This window comes from Meles meles, chromosome 6 (assembly GCF_922984935.1).
Source record: "Meles meles chromosome 6, mMelMel3.1 paternal haplotype, whole genome shotgun sequence".
Lineage (NCBI taxonomy): Eukaryota > Metazoa > Chordata > Mammalia > Carnivora > Mustelidae > Meles > Meles meles.
This window is the reverse complement of record NC_060071.1, coordinates 66,018,659-66,040,872: the sequence shown is the minus strand read 5'-3', so window position 1 is coordinate 66,040,872 and position 22,214 is coordinate 66,018,659. Positions and strand designations below refer to the sequence as shown.

The window sequence follows — 22,214 nt, the reverse complement described above, 5'->3', positions numbered from 1 at the left end:
TCAGCGGGGAGCCTGCTTCCCTCTCTCTCTCTCTGCCTGCCTCTCTATCTACTTGTGATCTCTCTCTGTCAAATAAATAAATAAAATCTTAAAAAAAAAAAATTTAAAAGCTGGGTAGTAACTTTAAAAAAAAATCGATCAGCACTTTTTCACACTAATGTAGTACTAAATTAGCTTTTCTCTCTGAAGTAGACTTTTTTTTTTTTAATTTTAAAGATTTATTTGAGAGAGGGGGTTGGGAGAAGGGCAGAGGAAGAGAAGCAGACTCCCCGCTGAGTGTGGAGCCCCACACAGGGCTCAACCCCATGACAGTGAGATCATGACCCGAGATGAAATCACAAATCAGATGCTCAACCGACTAGGCCACCCCAGTGCCCTGAAGCAGACCTGTCTTAACTTACCTCAAGCTTTTGAGTCAGACAGCCTATAGGCCTACATGCCTATACTTGAACGGCAGACACCACGCAGAGAATCTATCATATAGGATTCAGACCAAGGCCACAAAATTTTATTTAGAAATTACAGGTTTATTCATTTTATTTTATAAAAGACATAACTAGACAAAAAGATACCAGGGATATCAATTTTTGTGGCATGATATATGTATAAATATAAACACATACACACACTAATATAGGAAATCACATGAAGAAAAAACATAGTATGATGTTTGAAACCAAGGCTGGGTTTGAAAAAAATTTCTGATGAAACACAACTAAAACTGTTTAAATGAGTAGACAGTATTAGGTAAATTTCAAAATATTCTGACCACTCTTCTATATCCAATTTACAAAAGTCAGCAAAGGAGGCTTCAAAACATGATCTCTAGTTGTTCTAGCAGTTTTTTGGTAATGATCTTGCTTCCTTACAAATAACTACTTTACTCACTGTGTTGAGGTCTTCTCGTGTTAAGGAGTGTGATGAATAAAAGGATCAGTGAACCCTGGTGACAGAGAATGCAACAGCATAATAATACTGATGCTTCCATTTTTTTAAAGCAAAAGAAAACACCAAGTCTGAAAATAACCAGAGGTAGTTACAGTACTGATACAAATTAATACATCCTGAGGCTTAGTCTTAGAAACTATTAATATAACACTTTTTCTAAAAGAAAGATTTATTTATTTGAGAGAGACAGTGCAAGAGAGCACAAAAAAGGAGAGGCAGAAGGAGAGGGAGAGAGAATCTCAAGCAGACTCCTTACTGAGTATAGAGCCCAATGCAGGGCTCAATCCCAGGACCCTGAGATCATAAGCTTAACTGACTGAGCCACCCAGGTGCCCCAAGGTACTGCTCTCTTTTATGTATACAATAATCTTGGGTAAAATATCGGAGCATTTTTAAGGTAAACATCTAAAAGTTTTACTATAACATGCCTTTTATGTTCTTTATTCTACCTTTCTTCTTTGCCTATCTGTAAGGCTGCCAGTGAACACCCTCAGGAATTTCTTCATGTCTCAGGGTTTTGAAGACAACCCCCCCAACCCCCGCAAGGTCGGATGTTTTAAGGATTCACAGGACTCAGCATATCACTGTATCCATGACTATCTATGACTTATTACAACAAAAGCATACAAAGTAAAACAGCAAAGGGAAAGGGTGCAAGGGACAAAGTCCAGAGGAATCCAAGCACAAGCTTCCAGCGTCCTCTGCTGGTGGAATCACACAGGATATGCTTAATTCCCACAGCAACTAAGGTGTAACATGTGAAATGTCTTTCATGAAAGCTCGTTAGAAATGCAGTGGTGAGGGCACCTGGGTGGCTCAGGGGGTTAAGGCCTCTGCCTTCTGCTCAGGTCATGATCCCAGTATCCTGGGAATGAGCCCCCCATCGAGCTCTCTGCTCAGCAGGGAGCCTGCTTCCCTTCCTCTCTCTCTGCCTGCCTCTCTGCCTACTTCTGATCTCTGTCTGTCAAATAAATAAATAAACTCTTAAAAAAAAAAAAGAAAGAAAGAAAGAAATGCAGTGCCGAGGGTTATTATCATGGGCTAGCCACATAGCTATCTTCTGTCTACCATGGACCAAAATTCTAGACTCCCAGAAGGAAAGGTGCTCAGCACAAACCATACTGTACAAACACTTCAGTCACAGTGAGTGCTCTTATCAGTGATAGCGGAAGGAACTCTAGTGAAATCTAAATTCCCAGAAGGCAGGCAAGGACCAACTTTGTAAGCAAGCCTTTCAAGGGATAGCAGTTAGGCCTGTTATGTTTGCTCTTTTCTATACATTCAGTAACTATCCCACAGGGAAACTGACATACTTTCACTTGCAAGAAGACTCTTCTAATTCAGAAACAAGCATTTAAAAAGAAGACATAAATTGAGTTGCTGAGACATGGCTAATGCACTCATGTTAATAAACTGTCATAGTTATATTTGATTTTCAAGAGTTTTACTGTAAAGTTAATGAAAATATATGAAAAACAAAGGAAAACTCAATTTGGTCTCAATGAACTTGGACTCTTACTGCTTCAACATAAGGAGGGCTCTTTCAGGACTGTTAGCAGCAGAGACTATAAATGCCCATATTACAACTGGCTAGAAATAGACGTCACATAATACATACAATTAGGCAAAAATAAAGTTGACAAGTCACTTGGCATTAACAGTTTGGACATGAACTTTAGAAGTAAAAGGTAAAGAAGGCATTACAACATCATGTTTATGAAGATAATTTTCTTCTGCTAGTATTTTGGGGATAGAAGAGGAAACTTCCTTTTGTTGTTCTCGCCACTTGAGTATATTCTCTGCCAGTTCTTCTGTCTCAGTCACCAACATATCCATTTTTGCTAAAGCCATACTCTGTAGTGTTTGAAAGAAGGGGAAAAGAGGAGAAATTACATTTGTCATCAATACATCATTATATCATAAATGGTTATGATACTAAAAGTTCACACCTGACCTTTTCTATCCCCTTAATACAAAGGCTTCTTAAAATTGTGTCCTCCTGGGGCGCCTGGGTGGCTCAGTGGGTTAAAGCCTCTGCCTTCGGCTCCGGTCATGATCCCAGGGTCCTGGGATTGAGCCCCGCATCCGGCTCTCTGCTCAGCGGGGAGCCTGCTTCTCTCCCTCCCTTCTCTCTGCCTGCCTCTCTGCCTACTTGTGATCTCTGTCAAATAAATAAATAAAGCCTTAAAAAAAAAAAAAAAGCTGTATCCTCCCCACTTATTACAGAACATGCTTTTAATTATAAATTCACCTCTTGTCTTCAATTATCACCTCAAAGCAGATGACCCATAATCTGTATTGTAAAACCTACCCCCTTCCTAAAATTCAGTCCCATATTTGTCTATTGAGTATCTCTACCTGAGTGTACATTCAGTATCACAAACTCAATTTTATTGCAATTCAACAATGATTGAAGATTTATTTTCTGTGGAAGGCATGTGAGAAAACAAGGTTATTAGCTTTTTTGATTTCTTGATCTTACTCACCCTCAAGTCACCAAGGCTAGCTACTTCATTACTTTGGATATGTCTCTTGTCCAAAGAGTAGACACATTCTAGAAATTTGACATCCCAAATCTCAAAGTCTATATAATCTTTTGTTTTCCTATGCTTTAAACCTTTTATCTGAATACTTGTATTTATTCTTCAAGTTTCTCTGCCTTTGGTTTATTTGCCTAGTCCTCTAACCTACAGTTTATCAAACTCCAATGGGTGTAGGAATCACCTGAGGAACTTAATAAAATATAGATTCAGAATCTGAATGTCTACGGTGAATGAAGTCTGCAATTCTGCATTTCTAACAAGCTTCCAGGTGCTGCTCAGCCCTCTGCCCATACTCTGAGTGACTCAGTCTCTTCCACCCAGTATTTTCTCCATTAAAGTGTAATTCTGATCAAGTCATTCCTCTGTGCCCTTCTCTAAAAACAAACCAAACCAAACAACCATGTAAACTGTTGAATGTTCCCCAGAATTCAAAAGTCTCAACTTCTTAGTCTGGTTTTCAAGGCATTCCATAAACTAACCATGATTTAATCTCCCTTTCAATACCTTTAAGGATCAGCCAAAGTGGAGTACCACTCTTCCCCCAAACTGCCTATGTTAATTTTCAGGTCTTTACTCACATTGCTGCTTTGGACCAAACTATTCTTTTTGATAAAAATTTCACTGATTTTTCAAGCTTCAGCTCACTACTAACTACTATGTAAAACTTCACTGAAGGGGCAGCTGGGTAGAATATGCCTTCAGCTCAGGTCATGATCCCAGGGTTCTGGGATCGAGCCCCAGACTGGGCTCCCTGCTCAGTGGGGAGTCTGCTTCTCCCTCTCCCTCTTGCTTGTGTTCTCTCTCTAATAAATAAATAAAATCTTTTAAAAAATAAAATAAAATAAAAACTTTACTGAAGCATTCTTACCCCCATTCTACTCCCTATCTCCCTAAAGTAGAAACAATCCCTTTGTTTTCTTTGCTTAATAGCACCTTCTTTGTAATTCTCTACTATATCCACTGCACAAAAATAATATTATAGGGGCGCCTGGGTGGCTCAGTGGGTTAAAGCCTCTGCCTTCGGCTCAGGTCATGATCTCAGGGTCCTGGGATCGAGCCCCGCATTGGGCTCTCTGCTCAGCCGGGAGCCTGCTTCCTCCTCTCTCTCTTCCTGTCTCTCTGCCTACTTGTGATCTCTGTCTGTCAAATAAATACATAAAATCTTTAAAAAACATATATTATAAAACAGATAGTATCTTAGAGCTCACTAAACCTTGAGAATTTGAGGGCAGGGACTTGTCATATCTGTTTATCTCTCCTGATACCTATAGCATAACCCCTTGAACAATAAAGATAACACATATTTATTAAATATTAGAATAAAACAATATAAAATGACTTCTAAAAAAGCTCTAAAAAGCCACTATAATTTTAAAAAATAAGTCATTTAGAATATTAGCCATCAAAAAGTTAAACAAAGGGGTGCCTGGGTGGCTCAGTTGGGTAAGTGTCCAACTCTTGATTTTGGCACAGGTCAGGATCACAGGTTTGTGAAATCAAATCCTGCCATCAGGCTCTGCACTGGGTGTGGAGCCTGCTTAAGATTCCCTCCCTCCCTCCTTCTCCCTCTCAAAAAAAAAAAAGAAAAAAAAGAAAAAAGAAGGTTAAAGCGATCACACATTTGAAATTCTAGTATAAAAGAACTAAAGACAGCCAAATGTAATGTGAAGCAGTTTAGATACTTAAATGCTACTGTTAATACTCACCATTTTCTTTAGATTTTCATCTAAATGAGGGATATTTTTAATTGTTTCAAGATGGTTTTCTAATCTTTCAATGAAAGTTACTGCCAATTCCAGCAAATGTACCATACAGCTAAAAGAGAGCGAAAAAAGTCAACTATTTTTTTTTTTAGTTTGTGTTCCTTTTTTTTTCAATCAGGACTTATATAATATAAGAGAACTACAATCAACCCAGTGAGTGAATAATATCCTTTCTGCATTCATGGAAATACCAGTGATAAAAATGTCATTTTCACTTTAAGCAGAAATTAACTCGTCATCCATACAGAAAAAGAGACAATGCTAATTTGGTACCCAACCTAATATAAGACAAAACTTAATGTTATTAATTTTCTCATATAATTTTCCTAGATTAAATCTCATTCCATTTCAATCTACTCATTCTCCATGAAGGGTGAAGATAATAAAGATAAATGTACTTGACTGAAACTGTCTACACCCAAAACCACTTTGAATCTTCACATTTACAAAATGCTTTAAAATCATTACTCAGTTCTTCTAATATATATATATATATAGTATAATATATACATTAATAGTATTTTACTATAACTGAATATATAACTGAATATATCCACAAGAATGGGATTTTTACATTTATTTTTTACTACAAGATAACAAATCTGACATTTAAGAGAGAGGTACTGATTTGCTAAGGGTCACCAATGAGGCACTGGTGGAGAAAGTTAGCAATCAGATCCCCAAATATTTGCTTCTCTACTGTTGTTTATTATTATACTTGCGATACTTGTATGAGGAAAAGAAGAACAGAAAGCATCCCCGCTCTATGGACTGGGAAACTGAGGCTAAAACAAATCATTTGCCCAAGGTTTTGAGGCGTACAAATAGCAGAAATGAGAGCAGAACTCATGTTGTTTTTTTCTTTTAGCTGACATGGTTTTCATCTCTCCCTGCCTACACTCCCAGAGAGAATTTTTACATACAGGTACGATTAACACAAAAATAAGTTTACTTCATAGAAAATGGTCTATACATGATAAAAACAATTTTTATCCATCTTACTAGATGTTATTGATCTAATTTCTTTCATTGAATTCATTATATCATTCCCAAAATACAGTGGGCGAAAAGAATGCCTTTCTCTCACAGCTTAACTCTTTAAAAGCAGAAGATTTTCTTTCTGATTGTATGTATCAGCATTAAAAATAATGATAACAGATATAATCACTACATATTGTTTAATGAATTATGCTATGAAATAACTAATAAACAAAAAAGAAATAAAATAAATATGTGTAACCATTAATTTCAACTCTTTAGTTTAACCTGTGATAAACAGCTTCAATAGGCAAGTTTTCCTGGCACGTGGGTTTCAACAATCTTTGCCTGAGGGACCTCTTCTCTTTTAGCACCGCTTCCAAATGATTATTCATGCTTTGCAGAGTATGACACTTCTGAGCTATACAAACCAGAAACCATAATTACAGGTAGCAATATGACAAGTTTTAAAATCACTAATAATTTTTTTTGCTTTGGTTTGATACTACCAACATCAAAAATTAATCCATTTCCCCCCTAAGTATCTCCTCTGTGCTATCTTTAATATCAAAACCAGTTTACTTTCAATGATTTTTTTTTTTTAAGATTTTGTTTATTTATTTGACAGAGATCACAAGTAGGCAGAGAGGCAGGCAGAGAGAGAGAGAGAGAGAGAGAAGGAAGCAGGCTCCCTTCCAGAGCAGATAGGATGCAGGACTCAATCCTAGGACCCTAAGATCATGACCTGGCAGAGGCTTAACCCACTGAAGCACCAAGGCACCCCGCAATGATTTTCTCTTATTTTGCTTGCTGACAACCAAATTCAGTGCTAAATTCTTTGTCTACATTATTCAACTCTACACCTAATTCAGGTTTTTATAGCCAGAGCCATATTCTTCACATAAAATCTATTCTCATCTCTGCCTCTAACATTCTACATGAAATTAAAAAATGAACATGTCTTCAAGCTATTTCTGATTATTTCAATATTTTGACCAGAACTCAATTAATGCTGCCAATTGATTCTTTTAAATTTTTATTTTGAAAAATTTCAAACGTAAAGAAAAGTTTTATTGAACTCCCACATATATTTCACCTAGACCCACCAACTGTTAACATTTACCTACATCTTTCTTTCTCCACATACTCAATACATGTATTTTTGCTGACCCATTTGAGTAAGTTGTCAATATCATGAACTTTTACCTCTAAAACTTCAGCATGTATTTCCCCAAATAGGAACACAATCTTATGTAACTACAAGTATCAAATTCAGAAAATTTAACATTGGTACAATACTACCAGTATTTAATACAGTTCATATTGACATATCACCAAGTAACTCAATAATGTCCCTTAGAGTAAAATGAATTCATAATCAAGCATTCAATCCATGACCACATTGTACTTTGGCTGTTGAGTCCCTCTAGTTTCCTGTAATCTGGAAAGTTCTTCAGCCTTTCTTTGTCTTTCAAGCTTTCCTGAATTTGAAGAACTCTGACCTGGGTCACTTTGAATGCTATTTGCACTACAACCAACAGAACTTCTATTTGAGCACAGAATATAAGATTTTATTAGCTTTGGGCCAATACCTAAACAAATTATGGTATATTGTAATTTTATTGCCTGGTGCTTATCTAAGGTAATTCAAGAAAAAGCTGAAATTTCAATGATTACCCATTTCATCAAATTACTTACCCAAAAAGGAAGGATGAACAACATCTGCTGTATCTTTTTCTAGTCTTAAAAGTTCAATTTCCAAGTTTTTCTACATTGAGAAGAAAAATAATATTTAGCTCATGTAGAATGTTGCCTGAAGGCTTAAACTTTAGTAAAAAAGGCATAGTCTTTAACCCATGAATATGGGTGGGGGGACAGGGAGAGAAGGATTTGTTATGAGCCCAGGGAATTTACTGAAGATTTTCATTTTGGTGTTGAGGCCATACTGCTGCTGGCCGCTACTGCTACTACTACTAACTACTACTATGACTATTACTACAAATAAGTAAACACTTACCCAGTTATGTGCTAGACAATGTTCCAAGTGTAAGAGAACTACTGCTGGAATCAATTAATTTTTTTTTCCTGTACTAGAAACAGAAAGTACAAAGTCCAATACAATATACCTGGTAGATTTCAGCTTGAATATCTGTGATCTGCTGTAGTCTGGAGAAGTTTGCAAAGTAGGAAGCTGATTTCTTGGATATATTTAACATCTCCTATTGGTAAATGAACAGAGAAGTAGCAGTGTGTCACAAAGTTTCTGTGAGCATTGGAATAGCACCCCCACAGGCTTAAAACATGAGGATTTATTTATTTATTTACCTACTTACTTACTTTTTTTTTTTAATATTTTATTTATTTAGTTGACAGAGAGAGAGGTCACAAATAGGCAGAGAGGCAGGCAGAGAGAGAGGGAGAAACAGGCTTCTCACTGAGCAGAGAGCCCGATGCGGGGCTCGATCCCAGGACCCTGAGATCATGACCTGAGCCGAAGGCAGAGGCTTAAACCACTGAGCCACCCAGGCGCCCCTACTTACTTACTTTTAAAGATCTTATTTATTTGACAGAGAGAGACGGCGAGAAAGGGAATATAAACAGGGAGAGTGGAGAAGGAGAAGGAGGCTTCCTGCAGAGCAGGGAGTCCAACACGGGGCTCGATCCCACGACCCTGGGTTTAGGACCTGAGCCGAAGGCAGAAATTTAAGGACTGAGCCACCCAGGTGCCCCAAACATGAGGATTTATTATGTCCGACACTGCCCTTGAAAAATGAAGTACAGAGAGTAACAGTAGCAATGTATATTCCTGTTTTTAAAATACTCACTATCTGGGCACCCAAGTAGCTAAGTGGGTTAAGCGTCAGGCAGACTCTAGGTTTTGCCTCAGGTAGTGATCTTGGGGTTCTAAGACTGAGCCCCACATTATGTTCTGTGCTTAGTGTGCAGTCTGCCTGGGATTCTTTCCCTCTTCCTCTCCCTCCTCTCTGCACCTCAGTCTGTGCCTGCTCTCTCATTCTCAAATAAATAAATAAATATACTTTAAAAAAAGATTTTATTTATTTATTTGAGAGAGAGCATGGAGCCCAACAGGGGGCTTGATCTCAGGACGCTGGGATCATGACCCCAGCTGAAGGCAGATGCTTAACTGAATGAGCCACCAGGTGCCCCTAAATAAATCTTAAAAAAAAAAAAAAAAGTAAAAGAAAAAAAGAATTATGTTCTTTAAAAAAAAAGGCACTAAATATTCACTATCACAAATCTTTTGGCCAAATATTTAAAAAATAAGAAAAACAAACAAGACTCAAATCACTTTGTCCTATTTCCTCAAAGACTATGCACAATACAACTGCATTAGTAACAGCTGATAAGGTTAAGAAGGATGAGCTTGAGGTTGATGGAGAATTACTTCCACACAAATCAACAAAACCTAGCCTCTGACCTTCCTGGGGCTAAAGCCAAATACTTTCCCACCATGGAATCATTTATCTGATTCATTAAATGACCTCTATTGGCTACAATTCATTCATACTCTTTTCACATACTCTCTTAAAGGAATGTTTTGTCCAGGTGGAATTATTCTTCTAAAAAGCTTATTCCCTCCTTTTATCCTTTAATTCTATGCATTATTGCTTGCATATATTGCCTCCTTAAATTGCAGGTTACTTCAGAATAAGAATATTGTTCATCCCCTGGCTTCATCCATGAGTTTCTGTATCCTCTTCTTCTTTTCAAGATTAGCACATTTAGAGATCTTCAGAGATCTTATAGGGAAAAGGGTGGGAAAGGATAGTCTATGAACTAAATGCAGCCCACTGCCTATTTTTGTACAGCCCATAAGCTAAGAATGGTTTTTTAATTTTTTAAAGCTGGGAGAAAAAAATAAAAACAGTATTTTGTGACACACATCCAACATGAAATTGAAATTTCAGGATCCAGAATAAACTCAACTGCACCCATTCATTTACTTATTATCTCTGGCTTCTTTCACACTACAATAGACAAAATACAACCATATTGACCTAAAAGCCTCAGATACTTACCCTCTGGTCCTTAATAGCAAAAATTTGCTGACCAATGACAACCGATTTTATAGGCATTGAGTTAGGCTGTAGAAGACTGAAGGATGGATGGGAAGGAAAAGCTTTCTAGTACTAACATACATGTGAAAAGAAGGGGAAGAAGAATCTGAAAATGTAGTTTCCTACATAATTGTGGAAGATCTTGATGGCTATGACAAGCAATTATAATGCAGGAAATTAGATTATTTCAAGGCTTCGTGGTGAAAAAGTAACATGATGATATATAATATATATCTTAGAAATTTAAATGGGGATGGTATGAAATAAAACTAATGAGGCTGGCGGGGGCAGTAAGGAATGGGGAGTGACTAATGAATATGGGGCTTTCACTGGGGTTGATAAAAAGAAGTTTTGAAAATAGTTGCACAACATTGTGACTGTACTTCATGTCACTGAATTGTACACTTTAAGAATGATTAACATGGTAAGTTTTGAGTATTTCACCACCAAAAAACCCACCACTGGGGCACCTGGGTGGCTCAGTCAATTAAGCATCTACCTTGAGATCCAGCCCTACATTGGACTGAACCTCCCATCAGGCTCCCTGCTCAACGGGGAGTTGGCTTCTTCCTCTGCTCCTCACCCTGCTCATGCTCTCTCTCTCTCCCACTCTGTCTCTCTCTCAAATAAATAATAAAATCTATTTTAAAAAGGGCAAATCCTGGCTGATATGGGGTACCAGGGATAAAGTCAAGTCAATACTGACTCTGAGGATACCTAGTTACTGGACAGATAGATATGCCATTCAATGACGAAGATAACACAAGTTATTTTACTGATGGCAAAACCGAGGTTTGGGAGAGCAAAGCATGAGTTTAACTTCATTCTATAAATATGTATCATGGCTGAAATGAGGATGAATCTAATCTACTGAATTATCATCATATCAGCATAACTCTTTTACTCTTCTCTCTGCTCTTAGGTAGAAGATCAATGAAAAGTAAAACATCTCCCATTCCTCATTGTAACTTACTCGTAGTCTGGTATCTCTTCATCCCTCCCTGCGTATGTGCTAATCTTAACTGAACACATGCAAACGAGTAAACTGTTAGGTTCAACAGCAGAGTAATGGAGCTTAGCCAAGAACATATAAGAGAAACCAATGGAAAAGTGAGAATGTTCAAGGGAGAGCCAAAAGGAGAGAGGAAAGAAAGAGTAGCCAAATTTATCTAATAAAACAGAAATTCTAACATTTGAGGATTGTGACTTAACATTGTATCTTTAAAAAAGGGGGAAAAAAAGCAAGGATTGGGGACTACAGAAAAGTTTTTACTGCCAATATATATTATACACTTTACATGGTAGGGTAAAGGGAGACCAAAAATGAAAGGATCCTGAAAAAGGGAGTCTGTTTAAGGCATTTCTGTTCATTCTGTTGCTAGGCACAAGAAGATGAAATCCAAGACTTTTATGTATAATATAAAAATCCTGATAACACTGAGTACAAAGTATATATATGTAAAAACTTGTGTTTCGGGGCATCCTTTCTTCTTTTTTGTCCTTTCTACTTCATACTGAATTCTAGCTAAAGGACATTAAAAGGGAGGCAGTATAGCAGAGAAATTAAAAGCAGAGGCCTTAAAGTGGGGGAGGGGATATAGAGGTGGGCAGGACACACTGAGAAAATAATATATATAAAAATGTATATATTTATACAGAATTTATATAGAAAATTTATATATATAAATGTATAAACATACATATAAATAATGTCTACATATATCTCTATATAGTGTATGTGTATGTATTCGATCTACCTACCATAACTCACTAAAGCTTGCCAGAAAAATAGCTAGGATGTAATGCCACTAAAGTAGTCCTAGGGCATAAACGAAAACAAATACCCCATTTATCCCACAAGAGTTAGCTATACTTTCTTTCACTAAATCATTCCCCAATGGATAGATAAAACAAAACGCAAACAAGTTATGTTTTCTGGAAGAGTTGCATCATATCACAATTTCAAGCATCACTTGATTTTTTTAAAGCACAGGGATGATGTGCACTTAAGGGATAGGCTAAAGAGATCATATAGCATCATTTTGAAAGAACCAATGCTAAATCCTCCTAATAAAAATAGGTCTTCATATGTAAAGTTTGCTTAAAGTAAAATCATACTACAAATCTCTAAGGTTTCCTCATTGGGGCTAGTTGTGTAGTAAGATTGTAAGATGGTCTTAAAGAGATTTTTACCTGTAGGCAAAACAGGTACAGTCCAATTAGTGCTACTTAAAGGACACTAGACAATGCTCTTCACAACAACTTCTACCCCAACAAATACCTGATTTATCAATGTCAAAATTCTCTTATGTGTTTATTTCTTCTACCAATACACTCTAGAGGGTAAGTCCCAAATGTCTTACAGTATGTTTACCAAATTACTTTGTTACAGAACTAAACAATGTGAGACTACCAGGAGATTTGGTAGGAAGAAAACAGGATGTAAGAGAAGGTGAGAACTGGTGGAGTTCCGTCGTTATGTTCTGCCTATTTTCCAATGCATTCATTTGTACCCCCTCCCACCCCCAATCCTTAAGATCTGGTTACTAGAACCTCCGTTAATCTACAGGAATTCTTCATCAGAAGTTTAAACTGTTTCAAGATAGTGTCATAGTATCACCTATCACAGTTCATCCCAAAGATGATACAATGTGTCAGAAAAGGGAGAGCACTGCGATCTGTTTCACTGGTTGAGTGACCTTGGTAAATTTCTTGCTCTCCTAACGCCTTAGTTTCTTCATTAAAACAAAACAAAGAAACCTTTAAGCGAGAGAGAGAGAACGCGCATGCGCAAGCGAGGAGGGCCAGAAGGAGAGAATCATGAAGTAGACTTCCTGCTGAGTGCGGAGCCCCACACGGGGCTCCATCCCCACGCCCTCGGCCAAAATCAAGAGTCAAGAGTCTAAGGCTTAACCAACGGAGCCATCCAGGCGCCCCTTTACATTCTTCATCTTAAAAATTAGTGTAAAATAGGGGTGCTTGAGTGGCTGCGTCCGTTAAGCCTCCCACTCTTGATTTCGGATCAGGTCGTGGTATGCAGCCCCAACCTCCTGCTCACCTGACAGGAGTCGGCTTGAGACTCTTTCCCTCTGCCCCCTCCCCACCCTCTTTCTCTCTTTAATCAATCTATCTATCTTTTAAAAAACAGAGTAAGGTACAATTCTCTAATGACTCTTCTAAATATCTTCCATCATGTTCATAGAGCTAATCTCTGCGGATGATTTTACCTTTCTACTTTTCCCTTTCCTTTCTAGTGAAAACCCTCAACTTGCTCGTTATCTCAATTTCTTTCCCTCAATCTCACTTTCCCCATTCCTTTGTCACTTCTGCCACTTGGATTCCATTATTCCCGCGTATCTTTCATTTCTCCCTCTATTGACTCCTTTAACTTTTGCATATTAACATGTTCTTCTTGTGGAGCCTAAAACTACAACTAAAAAGCTGGGACTAATGTGCCTCTTCTCTGATAATTACTCCCCTACTGCATTCACCTTCCAAGGTCTTCCCGGTACTTCTCAACATTTTTAAAAAATTTCTTTCCTTGTTTTTTTTTTTTTTGCCTTTAAAGTTGTGTGCTTTCCCTGAAGCTCTCCTGTACCCAGCATCTACCGCCCCAAATATGCTTCAATACCTCAAACAAGCGTTTGGGAGCGTTTAACACTTAATCGTACTTCCCAACCCCGGCACCCATTACTATACAGAGGCGCTATCACTGGGTGAGAAAAGGCAGAAGACTGATCTTTATTATCCCTCACGAACTGACCGAGGATAACTCGCCCGCAGACACTTGAAACATCCTCTGTTCGGGGCCCCGCTTTCGCACAACCACTACAGAACCGTCACTACTGTTGCCTGGAAGGGCCTCCACTGGTCTCTACTCCACCATTACCCCCACCCAGCACCCTCACACACAGGCCCGCCGCCCAGCACCACCACCTCACAGCCATCTTCTGTCGCCACCGCCGGCACTCCCTTAATGACGCCATCGCCGTCCACACACCTGAGTGACCACCCCCGAAGCAACTAAATGGCCCAGCAGTAGCCCAGCAGCACTCGGCGCGGACGCGGGATCCCAAGGGTTCGCAGCAGCCATGGCTGGGACCCACCTCCCCGGCTCGCGCGATGAGTGAGTGGAACGCTCGGCGACCGCGCGGCGCGGATCGATGACGTCACTGGGCGTTTCCGCCCGGGTGGAAGCCCGGGGAGCTCATCCCCGGCGAGCGCGGGCCGCGGGTCTTCCCTTGCTGAGCCGGCTGTGAGCTGAGGGGTAGGAGACGAGTTCCGCGCTCCCTGATCATTCGTAGGCTCTAGCGGCGTCAGGCCTCAGAACAGCTGTAAAACTTGTTGGGCGTGGTGGTCGGGCTGTTCTTCCCTTTCTTCCTTGCCACTTTTAGTTGGTTCCCAAGATGTAGGAGTCGGCAGGAGGTGACAGCTTGGCCAAGAGACCCAGCCGAGAGGCGGATGGGGTGGCTGGGTGCCTGGACTGAGCGGTGACAGCTGCGCTTCCTTCCTGCAGGGACGTGAGCCGCGGTCCTAGGATGGGAAACAGTGCCCTCCGCGCTCATGTGGAAACCGCGCAGAAAACTGGTGTCTTTCAGCTTAAGGACCGTGGGCTCACCGAGGTGAGACTGGGAGGGGACGGACCAGGGAAATTAAAGGGAGAGGGACTGCGGGGGTGGTGAAGTTAATCGGTGAGGGATTCTTCGCGCTGTGAACCCCTTTCTCCAGTTCCCCTCAGAGCTGCAGAAGCTGACCAGCAATCTAAGGACCATCGACTTGTCCAACAACAAGATCGAGAGCCTACCGCCTATCATTATAGGGAAGTTCACTGTACTGAAGAGCCTCTCCTTGAACAACAACAAACTGAGTACGGCTTTTGCGCCTGGGAAGCTTTTGCTAGTGATCAGCTGTTAAGAAGGGTGGTTTTCTCTTACAAGCTGATTTTTGTTGTTATGAAACCGCTCTGAGAGCTCAAGACACAGAGTGCTTGAAGCTATCTCGTAATTACATCTACACGCCTCCTCTGGTGTGTAATGATTGGTACTGGCTTAATTTGGACTTGAAAGGGAAGACCATCTTTGGGATGTAATGTAAACAGAGCTAATTTTGCAAATTTAAAAAAGGGGATGGAGTGGGAAGGGGGAGCCTAACAAATCCCACAAAATTGCTGTCGGATTCTGCAGAGGTCCTTTTATAAAAGGAGCCCAATATACACATAAATGCTTTCCTGTATTTTGATGGCACCCTCACTTTCTGAAGACTATGTTGGTAAAATGCAATACTTAAAAATGGCACAAAATGTTGGAATTTTATGTGTATTGATAGGAGGCATATAAGGTGGCCATGTAGTTTTTCTAGACTTTGTCTAAAGTGTGTCTCAGCTGTATCATTCAGGCTTTTAATTATTTTTCTTTGCCAGCTGTTCTTCCTGAGGAGTTATGCAATCTGAAAAAATTAGAGATGCTAAGCCTGAACAACAACCACTTGAGAGAGCTACCATCTACCTTTGGGCAACTGGCAGCCCTCAAGACCCTGAGTCTCTCTGGGAACCAGCTTCGAGCACTACCACCACAACTCTGTAGCCTCCGGCACTTGGATGTGGTGGATCTCTCCAAGAATCAGATTCGGAGCATACCTGACATAGTGGGGGAGCTGCAGGTCATCGAACTCAATCTCAACCAGAACCAGGTCTAGAGCTTAAGGGTTTTTTCTTACATCATGTGGGTTTACAGTCTTCTGTAATCCGTTCTTCTCTAAACTGTAGTCATGGAGCTGGGTATCAGAGGCTAGATGAGTAGTATAGTCTATGGGCTGGACTATTTCAAAGCTCAAAGTGCTATAGAATTAGTTGAGACACTGTGTGTGTTGCGTAGGTATTTTTAGGAGAGTGGGATGGGTAATGAGGTAGGATAATTTCAAAAGTTAAACTGTCTCACAAATCTTGAAGAATTCAGAGCCTCTTCAAATATGCCTCTAATCATCTTGCAGGGAGCTATGTCAGGTAGAGTGGAAAAGGGTTTTTGGTTTTTTTTTTTTTTTAAGATTTTATTTATTTGACAGAGATCCCAAGTAGGCAGAGAGGCAGGCAGAGAGAGAGGAGGGGAGACAGGCTCCCTGCTGAGCAGAGAGACCGATGCGGGGCTCGATCCCAGGACCGACCCGAGCCGAAGGCAGAGGCTTAACCCACTGAGTCACCCAGGCGCCCCTGGAAAAGAGGCTTTAACTCATAAGTTCTTGGAGTTGGACAAGACAGATAATTCATTGTCCCTTTATTGACCTCTTTCTCAAGCGTGTCCTGCTTTTACTGAAAATTTATAACTGACAGGCTTTCTGGCCCATTTCATTGTTGGATAGCTTTAATTGAAATATTTGAAATTGATTTCCATTACTTTGGAAGCTCTTTGGTTCATAAGTATCTGACTGGAGAAATAATCCTTGGTCAAGACGTAAGGCTTAAATGATGAAGCATTCAACATAGTGAGACTAAGTGGTCTTTTTCACTGCATACAATTCTAGATTTGCATAGTCCAATACAAAAACCACACATGGGTGTTAAAATTTAGATTTAAATGTGCTATGGTGAGTGTTGTGAAGTGTGTAAACTTGGCGAGTCACAGACCTGTACCCCTGGGGCTAAAAATACATTATATGTTTATAAAAAAGTAAAAAATTTTTAAAATTAGATTTAAAAATTAGTTCCTTTATTGCCACTAGCTATATTTCAAGTGCTCAAAAGCGGTATGTGGCAACCAGATTGAACGACAAAGATAAGCATTTCAATCACTGCCAGGTTTTATTGTATAAAACCGTTCTAGATTGTAGTAATCTTATACTGTGATAAAATTTAGTCTGTCTTTGAGATTGCCTCACCTTTTCTGTGAAAGTGGATATTCTTTTTTTTTAATATTTATTTATTTACTCATGAGAGACAGACAGAGAGAGAGATGGAAGCAGAGGCAGAGAGAGAAGCGGGGCTCAATCCCAGGATACCAGGATCATGACCTGACCCAAAGGCAGATGCCTGACTGAGCCACCCAGGCACGCCCAAAAGTGGATATTCTTGTATGTTGAACTTTTTGGGGAAAAAATTGTGATTATTTGAAAAAAAAAACTTACAGAAAACCTTAAGAAGTACTAATTGCTCAGTCATCCCATTCACCTACGCTGCTGCCCTGTTATCACTGGTTCTGATTTTAGTATGCACCACATTAACCAGAAGAGCTTGTGAAGACATCACTGGGTCCCCACCCTCCACATTTGTGATTCAGTAGGTCTGGAATGGGGTCTGAGAATTTACATTTTTTTTTAAAGATTTTATTTATTTATTTGACAGACAGAGCTCACAAGTAGGCAGAGAGGCAGGCAGAGTGAGAGGAGGAAGCAGGCTCCCCACGGAGCAGAGAGCCCGATGTGGGGCTTGATCCCAGGACCCTGGAATCATGACCCGAGCTGAAGGCAGAGGCTTAACCCACTGAGCCACCCAGGTGCCCCTGAAAATTTACATTTTTTTAAAAGATTTTTATTGGGAATCTTGGGTGGCTCAGTCTGTTAAGCATCTGCCTTTGGCTCAGGTTATGATCCCCGGGTCCTGGGATTGAGTCCCAAATTAGGCTCTTTGCTCAGCAGGGAGCCTGCTTCTCCCTCAGCCTGACCCTTTTCCTGTGCACATGTGTACTCTCTCTGACAAAATCTTTAAAAAAAATTAAGATTTTTTTTTTTTTAAGAGAACACACGTGCATGTGCACACACAAGCAAGGGGGAGGGGCAGAGGAGAGAATCTCAAGAAGACTCCCAGATGAATGTGGAGTCCAACATGGGGCTCCATATCAACCCTAAGATCATGACTTGAGCCAGAATCAAAAGTTGGATGCTGAATTGACTGAGCCACCCAGGCGCCCCTGAGAATTTATATTTGTAACAAGTTCCCAGGTGATGGTCTAAAATACCAGGCAGAGTAAATATAATGTGATGACTTGGAGAATTTAAAGGGCAAAAGAGGTGAATGAATCAAAGATTAATTGTTCAAGGACCTAAAAGAAGAGTGGTGCCACTGAGTGGATAAATGGATAAACTGAGTTGATTATTATGGTGACTCATCCCAACTGAAATGTTTTACTCAAAATTAGACACACAGGAGAAAAATAGACCTGAGCAAATACGAATGTAGATAAAGATTTTCAGGTATTTTTTTTAAAAGATTTTGTTTTATTTATTTGCCAGAGAGAGAGATCACAAGTAGGCAGAGAGGCAGGCAGAAAGAGAGGAGGAAGCAGGCTCCCTGCGGAGCAGAGAGCCCGACGGGGCTCGATCTCAGGACCCTGAGATCACGACCTGAGCCGAAGGCAGCAGCCTAATCCACTGAGCCACCCAGGCGCCCCAAGATTTTCAGGTATTAACAGAAGTGATAGCTTTAAGAGAGGATGAGCTTTTGGGGCGCCTGGGTGGCTCAGTGGATTAAGCCGCTGCCTTCGGCTCGGGTCATGATCTCAGGGTCCTGGGATCGAGCCCCGCATCGGGCTCTCTGCTCCGCGCGGAGCCTGCTTCCTCCTCTCTCTCTGCCTGCCTCTCTGCCTACTTGTGATCTCTCTCTCTGTCAAATAAATAAATAAAATCTTTAAAAAAAAAAAAAAAGAGGATGAGCTTTTAAGGAGGAAGTTTAGGAAAAAGATCCAATATTAAGTATTACACTGCTTCTTGAAAACGTCCATGGGGAGCACCTGGGTGGCTCAGTGGGTTGAGCCTCTGCCTTCGGCTCAGGTCATGATCTCAGGGGGTCCTGGGATCGAGCCCCTCATCGGGCTCTCTGCTCAGTGGGGAGCCTGTTTCCCCCTCTCTCTGCCTACTTGTGATCCCTCTCTCTCTCAAATAAATAAATCTTAAAAAAAAAAATGTCCATAGGAACAAGGGGTGGGGGAGCCAAAAATCAGGAATAATTCAAAAGACAAGTCCGTTATTTAGGTACAAGAAGGAGTTTCAAAGAAGTGGTAGATGGTAATCAAATCCAATAGGGAGTGAGGACAGTGAATCCTTGACTTTGGCGTATAGCAGCACCGCATCCATGTACACATAAAAGATTGGCAGTAAATGTAAATGCACCAAAACGTTTATGGTAACTTTTCTTTAAACTTATTTGACTCTCAAATTTTCTGTAATCAACAGTACTTTTATTAGAACATTTTTGTTTCTAAAAAGCCACTGGTACCTTCAAACAGCATCTTTTTTCCAAAAAGTGGAGGAGGAGTAACAGAAGCCAGATAGCACAGGCTTTGGGAATGAGTAGGTGGTGAGAAAATGGAGGTGGTAAAAGAACTAGGACAAATGGTCAAGTTTTTGTTTTAATTTAGTAAAAAAATATATGTATATAGTAGTGCTTTTGCTTTTTCTTATGATTCTTTTGTTATTCAATAGATATCACAGATCTCAGTAAAGATCTCTTGCTGTCCTCGCCTTAAAGTTCTTCGCCTGGAAGAGAACTGTCTTGAGCTCAGCATGCTTCCACAGAGCATTCTCAGTGATTCCCAGATCTGTCTGCTTGCTGTGGAAGGCAACCTTTTTGAAATAAAGAAACTTCGAGAACTGGAAGGATATGATAAGGTATGTATTAGTGTATTTCATCACTGTTCCAGAGATGACAATGGTGACACTACATGAATGTTTATAGCTACAGGATGTATGCATATGCATAATCCTGTTTATGTCAGCAGTGTTTGTTCCCCATTTTGGAGGTGGATTCTAAAAATTAGCCAAATGGTATTGTGCCAAGATAATTTTTCTTCCAAGTAGCTTATTATAAAGCATTTTTGTCTTTTGATGGGTGTCCTCTTAAAATATAAGCTGTGTGCTTTAAATCTGCATTTAGTATAGATTGATTTTGTAGGAAATGAAAAAGACCATAGCCAATAAAATCCTAAATGAAAAATTAAAAAATCCTAATTTTTAAAAAAGGCTAATATTTTCATATACCAAAATACCATTCTTCTTTTGTGATTTTTTAGTACATGGAGAGGTTCACGGCCACTAAGAAGAAATTTGCATGATGTTCTCCAGGAGCTCGGGAAACTTACAGGACACTGACATGGAATCTCTTGCAATCTGGCTGAATCAGAGGCTCCTGTTGTTGTCAAGGATTATCTGCAGTATGGAGATAATGCTCCTGCAGATAATATTTCAGTGATCTTTTTCCTTTCCAGGGCTCGTCTTAAGCAAGCTAAAAAATCAAGGGACAGTGAGAGTCCTCCATTTTGAGTCATGAATAGGATAAAGGACAGTGTTGATCATCAAAACCATCATTAGTCTGGCTTTAAGAAAATCAGCAGCTCATTACTATTTACACAATGAAGGATGCTGCTTGGTAACAGAACCACTCCATATCACAGCTTGAAATTTCATGTTAGTTTCAGTGTATGAGCACTTTCATAAAGTCAGTTGCCATTCCACCTGTGTTAACATTTCATATCTTTATGAAATTTAAATAATTTGTGAGAGGCTACCATCATTAATCTAAGGGCTTATGATTTTATTTCAGTCCATCAGTTCAATTGCAGTGTTTATACTTGGAAGTTAGAATGTACATAAATATGTCACTGTCTTGATTGAAGGTGTACTGTGTCAGAGAAAGCACCAACACAACACTAAGAGATGTTCCCCAAGGCGGCAGTAGCAAATTTTTTACTATTGCATGTGCCTTATTGGTAGGGGGCTCTGAAGAGCTAAAATCATATATGCAAAACTTGTAAGATACAAAGGGTTGTCATAATCAAGATTTTCCTGAAGCTTTGTTAGAAATAATGTCTTATTTCTGATAATCCTTTTCCCTTTTTGTATTTATAATTCTAATCAAATTACCTATCAAAACTGCTACAATATTTTAAAATAACCTATGTTTATAAAGTTTATTCTCTGGATGCAAGAATACGCTAAATAAAGAATTTTTAATGAACTTCAGCTGGAAAAAGGGTTAATCCTTCAAAGGAAGAAGGCAGAACTTTAACTTGTATGTGGCCCTTTGAAAGTAAACTGATTAGAAAGAAATGTTTCATGTTCTTGTTAAAGTGCAGGAGTACTGAAATGCCTTCATGTGACTGATAAACATCTTGCAGTACTGGAACCATGCTCATTAAGAGAAACTAAAAGTACAAAGATAGATGACTTCTAGTTGTTACTGACATGAACATTTCGGAAACTACCACTCTAATGTTCAGAGATTTTGTATTTGCCAGGGCAATATAGCATGTATTGTCAGTTCTTGTCTTATAAACCTAGTTTAACCATTAAGTCAATAGATCACAACAGCTTAGTGTTTATATGCGTAAATCTCTGACTTGAAATCTGATCCGGGTATTCCATATTTCCCATGTTATTTTCTGTTTCTCAACATGAGAAGGGATGGGTTACCAGTTTATCCTTAGCAACTGAGTTTTGCTTTTTGTAAACTTCAATGCTTAATCTTTTGGTCTAAACAATGTTTCTCTAGGTTTGTTTGTTTGTTTGTTTTATCAGTGCTTAACATCTAATAAATCAGAACTTCTAAAGTAAACAACTTAAATGTCCCCAGACATTTAATTATTAATTGGAGTTAAAAATATCCCCCATCTCTGAGAGTCAGTGACCGCTAGCTTTCACGATTTGAACCCAGCCTTATTTCCAGATACTCTTTCTTCACTCTCATTTCACCTACCCAGTCATACCAGATTATTCTGCTCCTTACACGCACAGTGTGTACCTCCCCTGTAATTGCCTTTACATTGTTTGCTCAGTCAGGAATGCCCTGTCTCACTAAACGTGCTCCTTCTATCTAAAACTCATTTTAAGTCTAAGCCAAATTAATTGCTCCCCATCTGTTATGATAGCACTATATTCATCTGTCTCTTGCTAGAATGAGCTACTTGTGGGCAGGAACTATG

General features: G+C 39.5%; 2 protein-coding genes across 4 annotated transcripts; one reads left to right on the top strand and one right to left on the bottom strand.

The window, feature by feature from the left end:
* Positions 1-850: 850 nt before the first annotated feature.
* HAUS2 (HAUS augmin like complex subunit 2) lies at positions 851-14,447 on the bottom strand. Of its 3 annotated transcripts, none has more exons than XM_046007618.1 (6): positions 14,312-14,447; positions 8,359-8,451; positions 7,931-8,000; positions 6,521-6,653; positions 5,198-5,306; positions 851-2,802 (listed from the first exon to the last, which is right to left on the bottom strand). In XM_046007618.1, exons 1-6 carry the CDS (start codon positions 14,402-14,404, stop codon positions 2,593-2,595), a joined length of 708 nt encoding a protein of 235 aa, XP_045863574.1. In that variant the 5' UTR covers positions 14,405-14,447; the 3' UTR covers positions 851-2,592. The 3 variants fall into 3 exon arrangements, with proteins under 3 accessions (XP_045863574.1, XP_045863575.1, XP_045863576.1); XM_046007619.1 differs by having other exon boundaries at positions 14,248-14,345; XM_046007620.1 differs by lacking the exons at positions 6,521-6,653; positions 14,312-14,447 and having other exon boundaries at positions 8,359-8,426.
* Positions 14,448-14,486: 39 nt separating this feature from the next.
* LRRC57 (leucine rich repeat containing 57) lies at positions 14,487-21,443 on the top strand. The gene is made up of 6 exons (XM_046007616.1): positions 14,487-14,578; positions 14,828-14,933; positions 15,040-15,178; positions 15,731-15,999; positions 19,720-19,905; positions 20,307-21,443. The coding sequence occupies exons 2-6, from the start codon at positions 14,850-14,852 to the stop codon at positions 20,346-20,348; spliced, it is 720 nt and encodes a 239-aa protein (XP_045863572.1). The 5' UTR covers positions 14,487-14,578; positions 14,828-14,849; the 3' UTR covers positions 20,349-21,443.
* Positions 21,444-22,214: the final 771 nt, after the last annotated feature.